This window comes from Spermophilus citellus (genome assembly GCF_964194105.1).
Source record: "Spermophilus citellus genome assembly, chromosome: 4".
NCBI lineage: Eukaryota > Metazoa > Chordata > Mammalia > Rodentia > Sciuridae > Spermophilus > Spermophilus citellus.
The window spans coordinates 191,318,986-191,338,379 of record NC_138185.1 but is presented as its reverse complement, the minus strand read 5'-3'; the positions used below and the strand labels follow the sequence as shown (position 1 = coordinate 191,338,379).

Sequence of the window (19,394 nt, the reverse complement as noted above, 5' to 3'; positions counted from 1 at the left end):
TTTTGTAGAACTCCGCTGTATACCCATCTGGTCCAGGGATTTTCTTGGTTGGTAGTCTTTGATGGCTTCTTCTATTTCTTCCTTTGTTATTGGTCTGTTTAAATTGTGTGTGTCTTCCTGTCTCAATCTGGGCAGATCATATGCCTTAAGAAATTTATCGATATCTTCACTATCTTCTATTTTATTGGAATATAGGGTTTCAAAATACTTTCTAATTATCTTCTGTATTTCTGTAGTATCTGTTGTGATATTGCCTTTTTCATCCCGTATGTTGGTAATTTGAGTTCTCTCTCTTCTTCTCTTCATTAGCATGGCTAAGGGTCTGTCTATCTTATTTATTTTTTCAAAGAACCAACTTTTAGTTTTATCAATTTTTTCAATGGTTTTTTTCGTTTCAATTTCGTTGATTTCTGCTCTAATTTTAATTATTTCTTGTCTTCTACTACATTTGCTGTTGTTTTGCTCTTCCTTTTCTAGGTTTTTGAGGTGTAGTGTGAGTTCATTTATTTGTTGGTTATTTCTTTTTTTGAGGAAAGAACTCCAAGAAATGAATTTCCCTCTTAAAACTGCTTTCATTGTGTCCCATAAATTCCGGTATGTTGTGTCTGTATTATCATTTGTCTCTAAGAATTTTTTTTATCTCCTCCTTTATGTCTTCTGTAACCCATTGATCATTCAGTAACATATTGTTCATTTTCCATGTGATGTAGGATTTTTCCTTCCTTCTTTTATCATTGATTTCCAGTTTCATTCCACTGTGATCAGATATGGTGCATGGTATTATCTCCACGCCTTTATACTTACTAAGAGTTGCCTTGTGGCATAATATATGGTCTATCTTTGAGTAGGATCCATGTGCTGCTGAGAAGAACGTGTATCCATTTGATGATGGTTGATATATTCTATATATGTCGGTTAAGTCTAGGTTATTGATTGTGCTGTTGAGTTCTATAGTTTCTTTATTCAGTTTTTGTCTAGAGGATCTGTCTAATGGCGAGAGAGGTGTGTTGAAGTCACCCATAATTACTGTGTTGTGGTCTATTTGACTCTTGAACTTGAGGAGAGTTTGTTTTATGAACGTTGCAGCTCCATTGTTTGGTGCATACAAATTGATAATTGTTATGTCTTGTTGGTGGATGGTTCCTTTTAACAGTATATAGTGTCCTTCTTTATCCTTCTTGATTAACTTAGGTTTAAAGTTGATTTTATTCGATATGAGTATGGCTACTCCTGCTTGCTTCTGAGGGCCATGTGAGTGGTATGATTTTTCCCAACCTTTTACCTTCAGCCTGTGTATGTCTTTTCCTATCATATGAGTCTCTTGAAGGCAGCATATTGTTGGATTTGTTTTTTTGATCCAGGTTACTAGCCTATGTCTCTTGATTGGTGAGTTTAGGCCATTAACATTTAAGGTTACAATTGAAATATGATTTGTACTTCCAGTCATGCTTCTTTATTTATTTATTTTAGTTTGGTTGGTTTTACTTTTCGGTTATTTTCCTCCCCCTTTACTGAGATACCTCGTGCTGCTGGTTTTGGGCACTATTTTTCAATTCCTCTTCTTGTAGTATTTTGCTCAAAATGCTTTGCAGTACTGGTTTTCTGGCTGCGAATTCTTTTAGCTTTTGTTTATCATGAAAGATTTTAATTTCATTGTCAATTCTGAAGCTTAATTTTGCTGGATACAGTATTCTTGGTTGGAATCCATTATTTTTCAGCATTTTAAATACATTGTTCCAGGATCTTCTCGCTTTCAAAGTCTGTGATGAGAAATCAGTCGTTAACCTAATTGGTTTACCCCTGAATGTAATCTGCCTCCTTTCTCTCGTAGCTTTTAATATTCTCTCCTTGTTCTGTACGTTGGCTATCTTCATAATTATATGTCTTGGAGTTGGTCTATTATGGTTTTGAATGTTTGGGGTCCTGTAGGCTTCCAGGATTTGGCAATCCATTTCATCTTTCATCTCTGGGAAGTTTTCTAGAATTATTTCATTTAATATGCTGTCCATTCCTTTGGTTTGAGTCTCTGTGCCGTCTTCTATCCCGATGACCCTCAAATTTGTTTTTTTTTATGACATCTCATATCTCTTGAATAGATTGCTTGTGGGATTTAAGCATCTTTTCTGTGTTGACTATATTCTTTTCAAGTTGATAAACCTTGTCTTCATTATCTGATGTTCTGACTTCTACTTGATGAAGTCTGTTTGTAATATTCTCATTTGAGTTTTTAATTTGGTTTATAGTTTCCTGCAATTCTAGGATTATTGTTTAATTTTTTTTTAAGATCTCTATCTCCTGGTAGAGCTCGTTCTTTGCCATTTGAATTTGTTTGTTTAATTCATTTTCAAAATATACTTTTATTGCTTGGACTTGCTGTCTCATGTCTTCCCTAATATTCCTTTCCATTCGAGTTAGGAATGCCTGGAGTTCTTTCCCTATCCCTGCTTCTGATGTTTCTATGTTCTCCTGTAGAATTAAGTTGTCCTGCATTGTTTGTACTCCTTTTTTTCCCCTTGTTTTCTCACGTTGTCCACGTTACTTTCCAGCTCTATTTGATTGCCGTGTTTCTGCTCTTTTCTATAGATTTGTTTTGGTTCTGTATTACTCTGTTGTTTCTTCTTTGTGTTGTTAAACTGTGCCTGCTAACGTGGATTCTGCTGGGAAGGAATTCCGACAGCCGAGCTCCAGTGACGTCGCTACTCTGCTATGACGGGCCCCAGGCTCCTTGCTGGGGTGTCCTAATGGGGCTGTGTGACTGGACTGTCTCTGTTTGGTTTCAGCTCCCCGTCGAGGCAGGCGGGCAGTCTCCAGCCGCCCAGTATCTCAGGCAGCGGACGGGTGATCGGTCGCCAGCTGCCCAGTCGCGCGGGCAGTGGGCCGGCTGTCGCCGGTGGGCAGGCGATCTCTAGGCACCCAGTCCTGTGGTCGGTAGCCAGTGGGCGGGCATTCTCCTACGCCCAGTTACGCGGGCAGTGGGTGAACTGTCGCCGGTGGGCCTGCGGTTTCCAGCCGCCCAGTCGCGAGGGCCTGGCCTCTAGTCCCCTGGTTTCTCCTGCTAGTCTTGGTTTCTCCTGCTAGACCAGATTTCCCCTGAGTGATGGCTCTCGGCAGTTCAAACTGTACTCTGGACCTGCCATTTGTTGGGTGTGGAGGGTGTCTATTGGGAACCCCGGCACTCTATTGTTTTGTTTCCGTTGTGGGGGATAGAACTGTACCGCTTCCTTCCCCCTCTGAAATCCCGTACTCAGCCTGGGGGTCAGTGCGGGCTCATCCGGCAGGATTCCACAGAATTGCAGCCACTTATCTCCCTGCTTGCTAATTAATCACTTCTCTGCGGCGCCCCGCCTTCTGTAGCCATGGGGAAGGCTGGGTGAATCAGTCGGCCCGGATCCCCGGGGTCGCACAATTGGCTATTGGGATCCCTGGCCTCTATCGTTTTGATTTTTTCTGCTTGCCCCTCCCCCAGCGCTGGCTAGACAGGTTTCGTTTTGGCTGCTAATGGGAGGGGGAGTTGAAGGTCAGGTGTCTCTAGTTTTCCCCTAGTCTTTATGCGGGCTCACTCTGATATTCCCTCTCCCGGGAAGCCTAGGAGAGGTTTTATGCGGATTCCCTGATGTATGGGGGATGGGCTGAGTGACACAGACCTGTTTTATTGTTGCAGTCTGTCGGAGAGTGGCGGTGGATACTTTAGCTCTCCAAGATGGTGGCCGCTGATTGCCTTGGTGGAGTTTCCGTTGTGGGGGATGGGACTGTATCGCTTCCTTCCCTGTCTGAAATCCCGTACTCAGCCCGGGGGTCAGTGCGGGCTTGGCTGGCGGGGTTCCACCGAATGGCAGCCACTTTCCTCCCTGTTTGCTAATTAATCGCTGTGGCGTCCCGCCTTCTGTAGCCGTGGGGCAGGCCGCGGGAATCAGTCAGCCCGGATCTCTGGGGTCGCACAATTGCCTATATTCACGCTGTCCTTTTAGTTACACTTCCCCACCCCAATGACTGGCAAACCCTTGATCTGTTGTTAGAGAATGCCATATAAATTGAATCATACAGTGTATAATGTTTTGAGGCTGGCTTCCTTCACTCAGCCTAACACTTTAGAGTTCATTCACATTTTTCTTGTGTCCATATTTCTTCTTTTTATTTCTGAGTTGTTTTATTCCATTCTGGTGCTATAACAAAATATCTTAGACTGGATAATATATGAATATCAGAAATTTATTTCTTACAATTCTAAGTCTGTGAAATCCAAGATTGATGTGCCTGTAAATCCAGTGTCTTGTGAGAACTGGGTCCTCATAGATGGAGCCTGCTAGCTATATCCTCGAATGGCAGAAGGGATGAACAAATCCCTTCAGGCTTCTTTTATGAGGGCATTAATCCATTTGCGAGTTCTTTGCCCTCAGAACATAAGAGGGGCCTCCTGAAGGCTCCCCCCATCCTACAAGGTAGTATTACTCAGCCAGAAAGAAGAATGGTATTTCTTGGTAAATGAAGGAAACTGGAGACTGTCAGGCTAAGTGAAATAAACTAGAATCAGAAAGTCAAAAACATTCAAGGGTCGAATGTTTTCTCTGGTATATGGACGCTAGTCCTCAATCAGTGGGGGAGGGAAGGAGAGAGAGAGAGAGAGAGAGAGAGAGAGAGAGAGAGAGAGAGAGAGAGAGAGAGAGGAGAGAGAGAAAGGAAAAAGGGAGATTTCATCAGAATAGGAGAAATATTGGTGTATTTGAAGAAGGGAGGGAGGAGGGATGGGACATGGGAAGAACAGTGAAATGAATCTGACCTAAGTTTCCTATGTATGTATATGAATATACCAAAGTGAATCTTACCATCATTTATATTCACAAGACATTAACTAAAACAACAACAACAACAATAAACCCCAAACAAACCTAAAAGTAAATAGTGTAAAGATCAGTAGAGGGGAGGAAACAGGGTAAGGGAGGAGGGGAGGGAAGGAAATGTACTAGGGACTGAATCAGAGCAAATTGTATTCCATGCTTTTATAATTATGTCAAAATGAATCCTAATGTTATGTATAGCTAAAAAGAACTAATAAAAAGAAAAAAGTATAACATGAAGTTATCAATCATGAGATGCAATCAAGTACTTATTTCATTAAAAGAGTTATCGTTTTTTTTTTTTCTTAAACAGAAACACTAAAAGGATACACGATAATTTTTTTTTTTTTTTTTTGGTTTAACATAGGGCCTCACACCGGCTAGACAAGTGCTCTCCCACTGAGGTGTATCCTCAGCCCTTTTTCCTTTTGAATATGTATTCCATATGCTCATCCGGAGGAAAAATGTAGGTATTTATTTTAAAAAATAAATTTGGATATGAATTGAAAATAAACAAACAAAAGAACAAAGAGTTCTCTGAAGCAGCATAGAGTTACACTCAGTAAACGTGGTTATAAAGATCTCTGGCCCACTTCTCACAGATTCTATCTTCAATATGTTTGAATGGCTAAGTGTTTGTGAATCTAAAGCATGCTCAGTAAGAAGCATTTATGAGAATGAATGGTGATTTTAAAAGAAAATATTACATTCCTCACACTCTGCCTTGATTATTGTATTAGTTTCCTAAGGCCACTTTAACAAAGTTCCACCAACTAACCAGGTGGCTTAAACAACAAGAACTCGTTTTTTCACAGTTTAGGGTGTCATCAGGGTTGGTTCCTTCTGTAGGCTGTGAGTCAGGACTGTTCCAGCCTCTCTTCTGGCTTTTGTTGGCAGCTGGAGCTCCTTGGTGTTCTTTGGCCGGCAGACACTCTGCTCAACTCTGCCTCTGTCTTCACAGACACTCTGCTGAACTCTGCCTTTGTCTTCACAGGGCCTCTCGCAGTGTGTTTTCTCCTCTTCTTCTAAGAACATGCCAGCCATATTGGGTTCAGGGTCCCTCTTATTTCAGTATGACCTTATCTTAACTAATTACACCTGCTACAACTCTATTTCCTAGTAACGTCACAGTCTGAGGCACTGGGAATTAGTGATTCAACATATTTTTTTTTTTGGGGGGGCAACACAATAAGCCCTAACAACTCCCTCAGTACCTTACATAAGGGTGAAAGTTGCCAGCAAACTGAGGTGCAGGGTAGACACCATTCCCAGATTCCCAGGGAGCTCCTAACATTGGGGTGAAGTAGAGAGCTGATATTTTCCTACTGGTCTTTTAACTGGGGCCCCAACAACCATGAAGACCCCGAGAGGAACTGGCTCTTTTGCATGTCTCTGTGTGCTGCCCTGGGCTCTCCAGAGGTCCACTTCCTAGTGGACAAAGCTCTCTTTTCTCCTGCCTGCTTCCTCCATAATGAAGATATTATTAGTTGTGTTGAGACATTTCACTTTGCACACAAATTCTTAAATGCATGCACTAAAAATCTAAAAAGTCATGTATTTTCTTTTTAAAGCTATAATTCCATTGACTTTCCAAATTAACATGTGGAGGTAAATCTTTCTTAATGGTAAATCAAATATCATCAAATGTTGATAACTGTTAGGCAAGTTCCACTGATTCACGATTTAATATCCTGTATGCCATATATTCAAATTTTTAATCTTTCACAGCACATTAACAAAGGTATTGGAAAAGTTGAACCACCATGATCAAAGGCATTATGAAGTGCACACAGGTCTGACAGGGACAGCCACAACCTGGGAGTGGTTTTCTTTAGGAAACAAACAATTCTCTCTTTATTTCTGGGTGGTGGTGGGGGGTGTTACTGGAGATTGAACTTAGGGTTGCTCTGCCCCTGAGCTACAACCCCATCTCTTTCTTATTTTGAGACAAGGTCTCATGGAGTTCCTGAAGCTGGCCTTGAACTTGAAATCCTTGCCTCAGTCTCCCGAGAAGCTGGGATCACAGGTGTGCACCAACATGCCCAACTAATGATACTTTCTTTAGGAAACAATTCTATAATGTGGGAATAGAAATTAATACAGCTGTTGAAAACATTAAATGCATGAATGTGACTCCTAATTGCCATTTATTAGCTTTGCATTATATAATGAAAAAAAAGTACTCCTTTACCCCCAGGGAGTGTTAAGCTGACACTCCCACAACCCAACATCCTGGTATTTTCTTATTGTACCAAAAATAAGCAACCATAATAAAATCATGTACACTTTATAAAATGACACATGGTGGTATTCTTTCCTTCTTAAATATTTTTTTTGAGCTACCAAAAACTTGTATTTGTAAAATCGTTGATAAAAATATTTCTCTGGGTTGTATAAGAAGGGAGACAGAGACTAGTGATAAGATGTGGCATAAGACGAATGGGGGGAGAGAAAGGGAGAGAGAAGGGAAAGGATATGGAAATGGTAGGAGACCTTCAATGATACACATAATTATAAGAGGTTGTGAGGGGCAAGGGGGAGGGAAAAAATAAGGGGAGAGAATCGAACAACAGCAGAGGAGGTAGAGAGGGAAGATGGGAGGGGAGGGGAGGGGAGGGGGGATAGTAGGGGATAGGAATGGTAGCAGAATACAACAGTCACTAATATGCCATTATGTAAAAATGTGAGTGTGTAACCGATGTGATTCTGCAATTTGTATTTGGGGTAAAAATGGGAGTTCAAAACCCAATTGAGTCAAATGTATGAAAGATGATATATCATGAGCTCTGTAATGTTTTGAACAATCAATCAAAAAAAAAAAGATGTGGCATATAAGTAATCAGATTTGGCTTCTTTCTTTCCTGCTTTACCAGAGGTTGGATTTTCCTCATCTTTTGTTTTCTGGAGGTAAATTTTTAATGTCTTGGTTGGCTGCTTTGGCCTGTTTTGCTTTCCTTTTCCCTTTTATTTGAATGTTTTTGTCTGAAGATTTATCCTTTCTTGCTTTTCGTTTTGATTTAGTTTCTACTTTTGCAGCAGGTATGGCTGACAACCTTGCCCCTTGGCTCTTGAGTTCCTCCTGCACTGAGCTTTGGACTGAGCTGGGCTTCCCCTTGGTGTCTTGGTGGTGGGGAGGGGGCCTGCTGGCCATAGCGCATGAGGGCCTTCACCAAGCTGGGCTGCCTGGCCCTGCTGCTCCTTCCGGCCTATGCAAAACTCTTATCTGGACCATTTCTCCTGCTGACCTTGTGATGAAGCGACTCTCTTATCACTCTGTGTCTGTCAGGCGCCCCACTACTTGGGTCCCACTCACCACATCTCAAAATTAATGCCTTAGCGATAATGATGTTCTTATCTTTTCTTTTTCTTTTTTCTTTTTATTTTTTGAGTGGCTGGGCCACCAACTGATCTTTTCACATGAGAGGACCATGTGATGTTCTTTTTGTCTGTGGTGGTGGCCTTTCTGGAAGCCCTTGGATTCCAATTCATCCTGTAGGCTCAGCTGAATTCTCATATGGTCTCTACCTGTCCTGCTACTTCTTATTGGCCAGGTGGGCAGTGTAGGCTCACTACTGTCTCCCCCTATCCAGTTGCTCAGCTTCCTGGGAAGAAGTGCTTCCCTGGGTATGTTGCTGTCCTTTGGATATGGGGATAAAGAGGCAACAGGGCTCTAGCTGAAACTTAGTGTGTATTTGAGTCTTTTAAGCAAATATATACACAGTGTCTCTGCTCTTTGTATTCCACATTTAAAAAATGTTATTTAATTATACAAGTGTAAACCAGAGTTAGGAAAATAAAAAAAATCATCCTTTTAATTATGGTCCAACATAGGGTCTTTAATTTTTTTTTTTTTTTTTTTTTTGGTACTAGGGATTGAACCCAGAGGTGCTTAACCACTGAGCAACATCCCTAGCCCTTTAAATTTTATTTAGAGATAGGGTCTTGCTGAGTTGCTTAGGGCTTCATTAAGTTGCTGAGGCTGGCTTTGAACTCACAATCCTTCTGCCTCAGCTTCCTGAGCCACTGAGAATACAGGCGTGTGTCACTATACCTACCTGGGTCTTTAAGTTTTGAGATCTATCTTTGAAAATGTTCCCTGGCCCCATGTGCTTGTTTTTTTTTCACATGGAGGAGAGTTGATAGTCAGTCCTGGGCATTATCTTTCTATACTTTACATCTGTATTGATCAGTGGCAAAACTGGAAGCCCAGGTCTGTGGGCTGGCAGACAGTGGGGACGGTGGAGGTGCTGAGTCCCTGGTCTGGGGCTAGTGGTGGCAGCAGTTTCTCACAGTTTGGTGATCAGAAGCCATATCTGTTTTCTTAGGCATCTAGGGACTGTGGTGGTCCCCTGTGTGCATCCCCTATAATTGCCAAAGAGTTGTCTGGAGTCCATGCCATGTAGGGTATGTGGCTGTGAGTGTACTGATCCCAGCTCAGACACTGATGGCTGTGGGATTCAGAAGACTTCACTTAGAGGAGGACATCTTTGAGAATTTGACCTAACTCAGGTATTCCTCTTCTGGGAGACCTGGAGACACTGTCATCTCTAAGGGAGATGAAAGTTGAATTGAGTGGCTGATGTATTTCTGGAGCCAGGCTTACCCTGATGTTCTTGGGGACCCCTCTCCTGGGCTGACATGGGCTTTCCCTGTGTACAGCTGTAGAAAGGGAAGGGCTGATCCCCTCCTTCTGCTGTGACCTCTTTAGTCACAGACCCATCCCTGTGGAGGAGTTGGGGGACAGATGTTCCTCTGGCTGCAGACACAGCATTGAGGCAGGTGGTGAAGATGTGTCAAGGACACAAGATATCAACAGCCAGGCCTAGGGCCATCTCTGGCATGGTTATGGGAAGTTTGCTTCAGTGGGCAGATGAATTGCAGTGACTGAGGCATGGGGTTTGTGGGAGGAGACATGAGGGGAGGAGGAGGAGGAGGAAGAAGAGAAGGCAGCAGAGAAAGAAGGTAAATCAGTGCCTTTCTGACTGGTTGTGAAATCCTATTGTGCAGATGTACCTATTTTAGATTACCTTTAATAACCCCCAACACCACATCATGTGCACGGAAATTGGTAGTCAGGATTATTAACTCATCAAGAAAGGAGCCCAGTGTACTTCTTCAGTCAAACTAGAGAGGCAAGTGAGTGAGGAAGCAAACCAGCACTTGGTCGTGAGCCCAGAGTAGGTAGAGTCAGGCACGCACATTGGAGGCTGCATCTTTATTGAGGTTCATTGGGGACAATCACCAGTGTCTCCAAGAGTCTCCCTGGGTTCAGGTTGGGACCAGGCTCCCATGAAATTCTCGGCTACCAGGGAGAGTTCTGGCTTGGGAACTCTTCTTCAGGCTGGGCATCTTCTCAGCTAATTGCCCTTTAAGACTCTTTTAATCCAGGGCACATATGGGGAGATGCGAGTGAAGACAGCAGGTGGCTTTGCATCTTTACGTCCATAGGACACAATACCATGGGTCACCCCAGCACACAGAAGAGGGCCCCCAGAGTCTCCCTGTGGGTTAAAAAAAGCAGACCATGAGCAGATTGTCACCCACCCCCCACTACTCTCCTCACCCCCTGGTTCATTGAGACCCCAGCTAGCTCCAAGGTACCCAAAGTTGGGGCTGCAGTCCTGGCTCCCCATGGGGTCATCAGTTAGGGGTTTAAGGCCTGCTTTCTCTTTCTGGCCTGGCCCACTGCTCTGGATCCTGTCCCCTCCACCCTCTTCCTTCCTCTTCTGGAACCCTGGGTGGCAGACTGGATGGGAAGGTTAAAGACAGGACTTAGACAAGGGAAGAGGTGACCCAAAAGGAGGATTCCAGTTCCCAGAGGGCTAGGAAGCCATGAACACAGACACCAGTCACTGTGCTAAGCCACCTTTCAACCCCACTCCCTCCCCTCTGTGGGGTGGATGTGCAGGTGTGTGGTCACCTCGAATGCTGATCTCTTCTTCCTGGGGTTGCCCACGCAGATTTGCAAGTTGTGATCATAAGGCTGAAAGTGTTTGCAGGCCTTTCTCTTCATGATTTTCAGCTTCACCTCTCTCAGAACATCTGACCCTGGCTTCATCACTCCTGTTTTCCCCCAGCCAGCTGCCTGGCACACTCTCCCAGGCTGAATAAAGGCAGACCGGGTGGGCAGAGGAACTGTCCCGACAGCATGGGTCAGCTTGGCTCTCCTTTGCAGCTGTGAGGGAAGGAAGAGGAGCTGGATTGCCAGGCCCACGGAAGAGGGGTGGTGTGGCAGAGGCTCCCTGGGGGCAGGGCCAAGAGGTTCTCCCCAGTGTGACTGTGATGACATGGAGTGGAAGGGTGGGCCCTGAGCACAGGAGAAGGGTACAGGCATGAGAAGACTTAAGGAAGGGGGAGTTGTTGAGAAGGGGAAGAAAGGTAACAGCACCTTCAGTAACATGATGTCATTGAGAATAGTAGAGGAGTTATAGTTTCGGTGAACAATTTGTTCTGCAACTTCCAGCCTCTGCCATGTGGGTTCTCTCTGTGTCATGTTATGAGCACCAAGAGTGACAGTAATTTTTCTGTTGAGAGGGAGAACAGAGGCAGTACAAAGTGCTTGTTCCCTGCAAGTACCCATTCTGAGCAAACTGTCACCAGGCCCTTCTCTTTTCCAGTGCAGAGCCACTGGAGGGACTCAGGTCATTTCAGGAAGGGTGGGGCTCTGGCAGACACCCTTATACACTAGGTGCAAGCTTTTCTGGCACCAGGATGAGAAGGGCAGTGCTGGCTTGCCTTGACCTGGGCTTCCCTGTACAAAGTCCTGGCCTCTGGAGATGGGGATGACCAATGAAATGGCCCAGGTTCTCCCAAAAAACATTGCTGACTTGCTAGTGATGAAGAGGGCAGGGAAACCTCTCTACAGATTACTTCAAAGTTGTCTGAACTCTGGTTCCCCTACCTCCTCATATGAAGAGAGAACAATCCAAAGCTTCTTACCTTCCTTCACAATGAGCAGCTGTCACCACAAACTGTTGACTTATGAGAAACCCACCACATCTGGCAACAAAACCTCTGTCAGTGAGGATTTCCAGATGGGCCATGTAGGGCCGGGAGTGTGGCCTGGACTCCATACCACCGATAATCTCCTCTGGAACAGAGAGCCCCAGATCCCCAATCACAGGATGGTAGAGCCTTCCAGCAGAGCCCGGGGTGAGGAAGATGGACTAAAAGCTGAGGGAGTGCACCTGCTTTTGGTCCTCATCTCTTGTAAGGATAAAGCTCAGCCCCTCCACACACTTTTTTTTTGCCTTTCCCCACCCCATACTCCACCCTGTGAAATGCCATCTTCCTTTTCCGAACACAATGCCCCATCTTGTTTGTGAGTTGTCATTTCATTTGGACATTTCTTCATGTCCTTATCCCTATCTACTCAATACAAAGGCAAAGCCAGAGAAGGGCCTTGATTTGTGGGTATCTTGAGGAAAGCAGGTGAATGGGAATCAGTTTTCTAATTCTTTCTCTACCCAAGACTTCTCGTCCCTGGGAAACTGCCAGTGTCGGAAGGAAAGAGTTTGACCCTTCCAGGTTGAGATTTCCCTTGGAATGATTGCAAAGGGATCCTGTAGCCTCAATTTAGGGTCTTCCCTGATCCAGGCCAATTCATCTGGGGTGGGATGGAAGACCCAGAGAACAGGGAGTTTCAGGCAAGACTCACCAGCTCCGGCTTCAGGAGCCAAGAGAACCACCATCAAGAGGAGCAGGGCCTGCATTTTCCCAGTGGTACTGGCCATGGTAAGATTCCTGTGACACCCACTTGTAGGTCCCTGCTTTTATAGTCCCAGAAGTAGACGAAACAGGAGGACTGGAAACCACAGAGCTTGTCTCGTCCAGTTTTGTTTTTCACTCTGGCTTGCTTGCCTTCCTTATCAGACGTTCTCATGACTCCTGTCTGCTGTGCTGTAGTCGAGGCTGTGGTCAGATCCCAGGAGTCCTGGTTCCCAGGATCAGACATGTACCTTCCCCATCCAAAGCAGCTCTCCTGAGGCAGAATGGGGGGTGGTGGTAAAGGATCAAGTATCAAAAATAGCGTTTATTATTATTATTATTACTAGCATCATTAATCCCCAAGATCATTAACCTATTCCAAAAGTTTATGAACTGAATTATCTTATTTTGATTTGCATCAGAACTCTAAGGGGCCAAGAGAAATATAGAACTACTCCTTAGAATTGTTATCAGAACTCTAAGGGGCCAAGAGAAATACAGAAATATAGAACACCTCCCAATCCAATTATAATATCCAACTGGTTCTGGGTCCTCTACCCTATTTCCAGCCCCTGTTCTGTGGAGCAGTTCTTCCTGTGACCTGGATTTCCACAGCTCCATGACAATGATATACTGGTCTCTGAGTTATGCTTAGGAAGTTGAAGGCTAGGGTAATTAGTTAGTTGCATCCTGTTTGTTTTGGATCTGTGTATACCATTATTTTTGTGTATTCTTCTAGTTACTCAACCCCACCCCCCTTTGTTTTATGGCCTCTTACATATGGTCTGGATTTCCTGATAATCACATGACACAAATTGGCATTATCTCTTCCAGCCTCAATCTTCTATTGCTTTTCCTTGGTTGTCACAGGAAATCTTTCAGCAACAACATTTATGTGAACTTGGCTATCAAAATTCTCCATTTCTTCCAGGCTCTTGGTTTCTGGGTAAAATGCCACTCACTCATGCAGTTTATCAGTCAAAAAACTAGCTCAATGGAAATTTAACTAAATGTCCATCTCTGGTAATACAAAGGAGATCACGATCTGCAAGCCACTATTTGCAGCACAAATAGCATCATGCTGCAATGTAGAGACATATAATAATGTGTGTGGGGGGATGGTAAGTGACACTACCTGAGGTAGTGACAGCTTCATTTGAATTGAGGTCTGAAGAATAGGTTAGATTCCATCATTGATTAAATTAAAATAGGTCTTTTATTTTGGCCAGAAATAGTAATCTATACAAAGAGTGTATTTGAAGAACTTCAAGTCATTCAGTATCACTGAAGATTAAATTAAGAGATAAAGAGTAGGAATAGTGAAAGACGAAGCTAGGTTGGAGCTTTGAATATTAGCTACATTTTTTTGGGAAGGTGTTGTATATATAAGATGAAAAATGCACTAATCTTGAGGTTGTGGCTAGATAATCTTATGCATAATCATGCACCCATGTAACTACTGACATGCTTAGGACAGAATGTTCTCAGTCTAGAACACCCCAGAGACCATCACTGCTCTGACTCAACCATCAGAATGTTAATAGTCAATGTAAAAGAAATCATAGAGCACAAATAGTTTTATTTCTGGCCCTTTTCACTTGGCATAATATTTGTGACATTCATTAATGCTGTTGGGTGTTCTAGTAGTTTCTTCTTAGATGTTACTTTGTAGTTTTCTTTGAACATGTCACAACTTCTTATTCATTCTGTTGTGGATAGGAATTTGGAATGTTTCCAGTTTTTCACTATTATGGATAAGATTGTCACAATTTTTCCCAAGTAGATTTTATAAACATCACCACCACTGTGACTGGATATGGAAGCATCACACAATCTGAACTTCTGTGACCTCTGTTGTTTCTGGTATCAGAGCCCAGCAAGCCTGTCTCTTCAGTCCACACTTTTGTGATTCTGTTATTTTTGTTTCATGCTGGTGCTTATTCTATTTTTTTCGCCAGATCACCTTTCATTACTTATATTTTCAAAAGTAATTTTTATGTGTTAAGAGTTGAGGAGGGCTTATCTAGCCTAAGTACCAATTTCACTCCCAGTTTCTCCCTTTAGCATACCTTTCTAGAAAGGCAATTATTATATTATAGGATGTACACATCTTTAGATACTTTGTAAATATTGACTTGGGCCATATGGCCATTTCTGCTTCTATAAATAAATATAGTTAAATGAAAAATTGTCCAACTCAAACTTGTTGATTAGGTAATATTTTTGAAGCTTGAATCTTCAAGACATTACAGTCCTTACATGGTGAAATTCGCATAATATATATTTTTTCAAATCTTACGCATACAAAATAAATTTTCAGTGTATAAATTTTTAGTGTTCAGGAGCTCTTAAGTATCATTTTTCAGTTATGCAGAGAAGAAAGAGTAGTATAAATGACCCAAGTTTGAGAGTTTCTGGCATAGTAAAATTCATGGGAAGCACATTTTCTTCTAGCTCATACTGTAATCTGAATGATTATAGGATTGAGGGGTCATTTACTCTTATGCAAAAATCTACTGAGCATCTATATTGTACAGAGACCTTCAGAGCTAAGCACTAAATTTAGGCATTTATAGATTCTTCCCTTGAAGATTCCCTGTTTTCATGTGAAAGACTGTGGTAGGGATCAAACAGGGAGGGACCTGGTGTATAGATTTAGGGAAGTGTGGTTGTCCCTCCAAACTCACAATGTAGTCCTGCTAGGGCTGTGGCATGGAGGGTTGGAGAAAAGCATGTGTACTGGGACAAAGACTTACACTTGTTGTGGGTCTTAAGTATATTAGACATCTTCCATGGGACTATTTGTTGCTCCTTGTGTGATTGCCCAGGACATAGATAGAGGGACCTTCAGGAGCAGAATTGAACAGCAAAGGCAGCAATATAGAGGCTTAGAGCAGAGGGATGGGACTGCAAGAGAAAGAATGAGTGTTGAGAAAGTAGATGTGCTTAGGTGAGGACAGTAGGCGTCATTCCCCTCATCCATTACACATAGGAACCAGCTGGCTTGGAAAAGGGGGTTGCCCTCCTAGATAGGGGTGTGATGGAAAGGGCTGGGGGGCAGGGATCTGTGGCTTTGCATTTGATGTGGCTGTGCTCAGCAGGGTTTCGGGCTGCTGATCTCCTCAGAACTGGATTTACTCCTACTCTTGGTTATTTTTCTCAACTGTGATTTAGAGACAAGTTCTACATCCTTTATCAGTTGTCAGCAACGTTATCAGTGTTATCTATTGGTTCTGATAAGAGAATAAAATCTGCCAAACCATATGGGTATGAATATACATTTTCTTTTATTAAAAAATCGAGCATGGCAATATTTAATTACAGAAACACATGAGCATGAGTGTAAGCATCTGTGTACACAGAGACACACACTAGAGAAGATGTTTTATTTTTTATTTTTTTAAATTTAAATATCTATTCAGAGTTTTAGTTTTTCTTTTTTTTAAACATCAGAAATTTATTAGTTGCTCAAAACATTACATTGATCTTAACATATCATATATCATACATTTCATTCAAATGGGGTATGAATTTTTATTATTCCCACATGTACAGATTGCAGGATCACATTGGTTATACAGCCACATATATACATACTGCCATACTAGTGTCTGTTGTATTCTGCTGCCCTTCCTATCCCCTTTCTATCCCCCTCCCCTCTCCTCCTTTCCCCTCCCCTCACCTCTCTCTACCCCATCTACCATAACTCATTTAGAGAAGATGTTTTAAAGCAACAACTCAATCACTCAGTATTCTTGGTTTCATTGCCCAGAGGCAAACTCAATTGTTTCTAATTTTTTTGGCATGTTTGTCAAAAGTCAATTGAGTTCCTCCAAGTTGCTTCACATTCTTTATAATCTTTAAAATTTAAACAGTGTATTAGGTGTAAGTAGAATTGTCTTAGGTACTAATTTGCATGTCCCTGATCACTGATGATGTTGAACATCTTCTCTTGTGCTTTTCGGCCATTTGTACACCTTCTTTTGTGAACTGTCTGTTAAAATTTTTGGCCCACTATATTTTTACTGTTTGTGCAAATATCAACACAGGGACGTAAGAAACATGAAACAGCAAGGTAACATAGCCCATCCAAAGGAACTCAGTATTCTCTAGCAAGACCCCAAAGAAAGGAAATTTATAAAATGCCTGAAAAGGCATCCAAAGTAATAATCTTAAAGTAACTCAGTGAGATGTAAAAGCATACAGATAGAGAATTCAGTGAAATTATAAAAATGTTACATGATTCAAATGAGAATTTCTATAAAAAGAGATAACAAAACAAAATGGAAAATTTGGAAATAAAGAATTCAATAAATGAAATAAAACATATCAAGAACAAACTAAATCTGATGGAGGAGAGAACATACTGGAAAACTGTGTTCAGTAGAGTAGTTGCTTGTAAAACATTTGTTTGGTGGATAGATTACAAACCAGTCATTTTTATGAAGGCACAGAAGCCCCCCTTTTCTGTTTGGGAGCAAACTGTGATGTTCTGCTGTCCACCCTTTACCTCAACTCTGAGGTCACTTCAACTGTGGTTGAAGTTCCCTGAATACCTCCAATAAATGGGGCAGTCTGGAAGGTGCTTAGGTGGCTAAGTGAGCAATTTTCCAGGTCGGTGCTGAATCTGCACCCAAGACTGTGGGTTGTGCTGGGCAGGAAGATAAAGGCTGAACTCGCCCCATTCATGTGGGAGGTGTGTGGACAGGCCTGTGAACATAGCCTGTCTATCACATTCTCATAGGCTCTGCTCTGGGGTGGGAAGTACCACATATAGGCTGATTTATCCTGATCACTATGATAAGCTGATGGGAACTGACCGATCCCAGTTGGGACAGCAGTTCAGAGTGGAGACTGTTGGAGCTGTGGCCACAGGGAGGCCAGGGAGGAGCCTGGAAGTGGAAGTGGGGGGAAATGAGCCTACTGGAACCAACTAAGTCGTTGATGCTAGAGTGGGGTCTCAGGTGCTTTTCTCTTTTTGTGACTGGCCTGGATCCAGGAAAGAGAAAGGAATATCTTTGAAATTCCCTGGAAATGAGCTCCATTGCTTCTCAGGGGAGAAAGCTCTTTTCCCACTGGTCAGAGACTGTACCTGACCTAAACAGATGCTGACAGGACTGGGTCAGTGCATGGGTTTGAATCAGAGGGTTTATGGGAAGTGTTTAGAAGTGAGTAACTAGGAGGAGAAGAGGGTAGAGAAGGATGGCCATAGAAGGTGTTGAAGAATATATTCAAGGAAGAAAGAGAAATCAGCTCCTCTCTACCAGGAGACAGTCTTTATTAAGAGTCAGATAGTTGTCCTCCACAAAGTGAGGACACTATCCCAGGACACAGGGCCTGTCATATAGCTGTGTCTGAAGAGTTCATTACTGTCTGAATCCAAGCCATGAAGCTTGAGATCCTGGTGAAGACCCAAGGAAGTTTCCCAGTAGTATGTTGTTAGCTGACGATGCTCTGGGCCACACTGTCACGCATGAAGGGTACCCCAGAGTCTCCCTGTAGACAGAAAAGGGAGAAGTCTTAGCATAGGCCCCTCTGGTTTACCCCCTTTCAGGCTCATTTTCTATTATCTTTCCTCAATTATGGCCTTGCCTTAGCCATCTGCCTAGCTGCATCCTCTTCCTAGCTCAACCCAGACCAGCTCAATCATCTGTCCTCAGTATTACTCTGTCCCTGGGCAAAAATTCAAAGGTGGCTGTGTCCTTACTCTATCAGTAGCCTTCTTGTCCTTAGGGCTCCCCACACATAGCTGGATGGACTGTTGTAGAACGGGAAGATGTCCCTGTATTTCTGCCTATTCTGTATTTCCAGGTCCACCTCTTGGAGTGTGTCAGGATTTTTGCCATCAGCCAGTTTCCCCCAGGCTGCCACAGTACACACCTGCCCAGATCTCACCCAGTCCTAGCTCTTCAGGAGGGCAATATTCTTCACCACTGTATTGAGTTGAGCCTTGTATGTCAGTCTTCTTTCTAGGAGAGGGATGGCAATTGAGGTGCCATCCTCTCAGGGAGGCTTAGACCAGGGATGAGGTTGTTTGTATCTCCACTGCCTAGAAGACCTCCCAAACCTTCTTCTATTGCACTGGGACTAGCTGATCATCTACTGAGAGGGGAGGAGGGGACTGAGACTGCACAAGCTGAATGATCCCCAGAGACTTGTGCAGGTAGACCAGAAGTCAGCAAGATGTTACATTTAGGAACATGATATCATTGACCGCTGTTTTATTATTATATTCCTTGTAAGGATGGCTTTTAGAATAGGAATCACTTGTTGGGTGTTTTCCTTTTTCTTAATATTGTGAGCATCCAAGGTGACATTTATTTTGCTATAAAGTAAAGATGGATAAGGCTAGTCATTGGAGTCATAACTCAGTCTTTGAAAGGCAAGTTGAGGTCTCAGCCTAAGGCAGAGCAATAGCTGAGTCAAATTTTTAGGAAGGGATGTGCAAAACTGTGTCCCACCTTTGTCCAAATGTTGACTGTGTTGCTTTTCTTTGCAGTGAGCCAAGGCTGGGTTTTTGACAGCCTCCTTGCTGCTCAGCCTGCTCTCCTGCACTCTTCAATCCTGTGGACCAGCTTAGGGAATCTCAGGTGGTTCCTCATTAGCCCTTGGTCCTATATCTTAGGGATTTTCATGAGCTATGGTCCCTTGGTTAGTCCCAGGACAACAAAGACCCAGGTATTTCTCACCTTCTGTAACATTGAGCTGCTGACATCACAAAATTGTTTTGCATCAGGAAACCCCCACAGTATTTCCTGACTAGTTTGATTTCATGAATGGCATGTAGGGCCTGGAGTGAGGTTTCACCTCTCTGTCCCATTTGATTTCCTCTGAAAGAGAAAATTTGTCCTG

At 43.0% G+C, this 19,394-nt stretch overlaps 1 protein-coding gene across 1 annotated transcript; it reads right to left on the bottom strand.

Annotated features, from left to right (window-relative positions):
* Positions 1 to 10,051: 10,051 nt before the first annotated feature.
* On the bottom strand, positions 10,052 to 12,583 carry LOC308647230 (mast cell protease 4-like). Its single transcript, XM_081291286.1, has 5 exons — positions 12,493 to 12,583; positions 11,775 to 11,925; positions 11,224 to 11,359; positions 10,756 to 11,010; positions 10,052 to 10,336 (listed from the first exon to the last, which is right to left on the bottom strand). The coding sequence occupies exons 1-5, from the start codon at positions 12,566 to 12,568 to the stop codon at positions 10,193 to 10,195; spliced, it is 762 nt and encodes a 253-aa protein (XP_081147412.1). The 5' UTR covers positions 12,569 to 12,583; the 3' UTR covers positions 10,052 to 10,192.
* Positions 12,584 to 19,394: the final 6,811 nt, after the last annotated feature.

Coding starts and splice junctions, on each gene's coding strand:
- LOC308647230 (XM_081291286.1), bottom strand. CDS start 12,568: ATGGCCAGTACCACTGGGAAAATGCAGGCCCTGCTCCTCTTGATGGTG. Junction 11,926..12,492: donor GGCTCCTGAAGCCGGAGCTG/GTGAGTCTTGCC, acceptor TCTCTGTTCCAG/AGGAGATTATCGGTGGTATG. Junction 11,360..11,774: donor GCTGCTCATTGTGAAGGAAG/GTAAGAAGCTTT, acceptor CCCTCTCAACAG/AAAAATTACTGTCACTCTTG.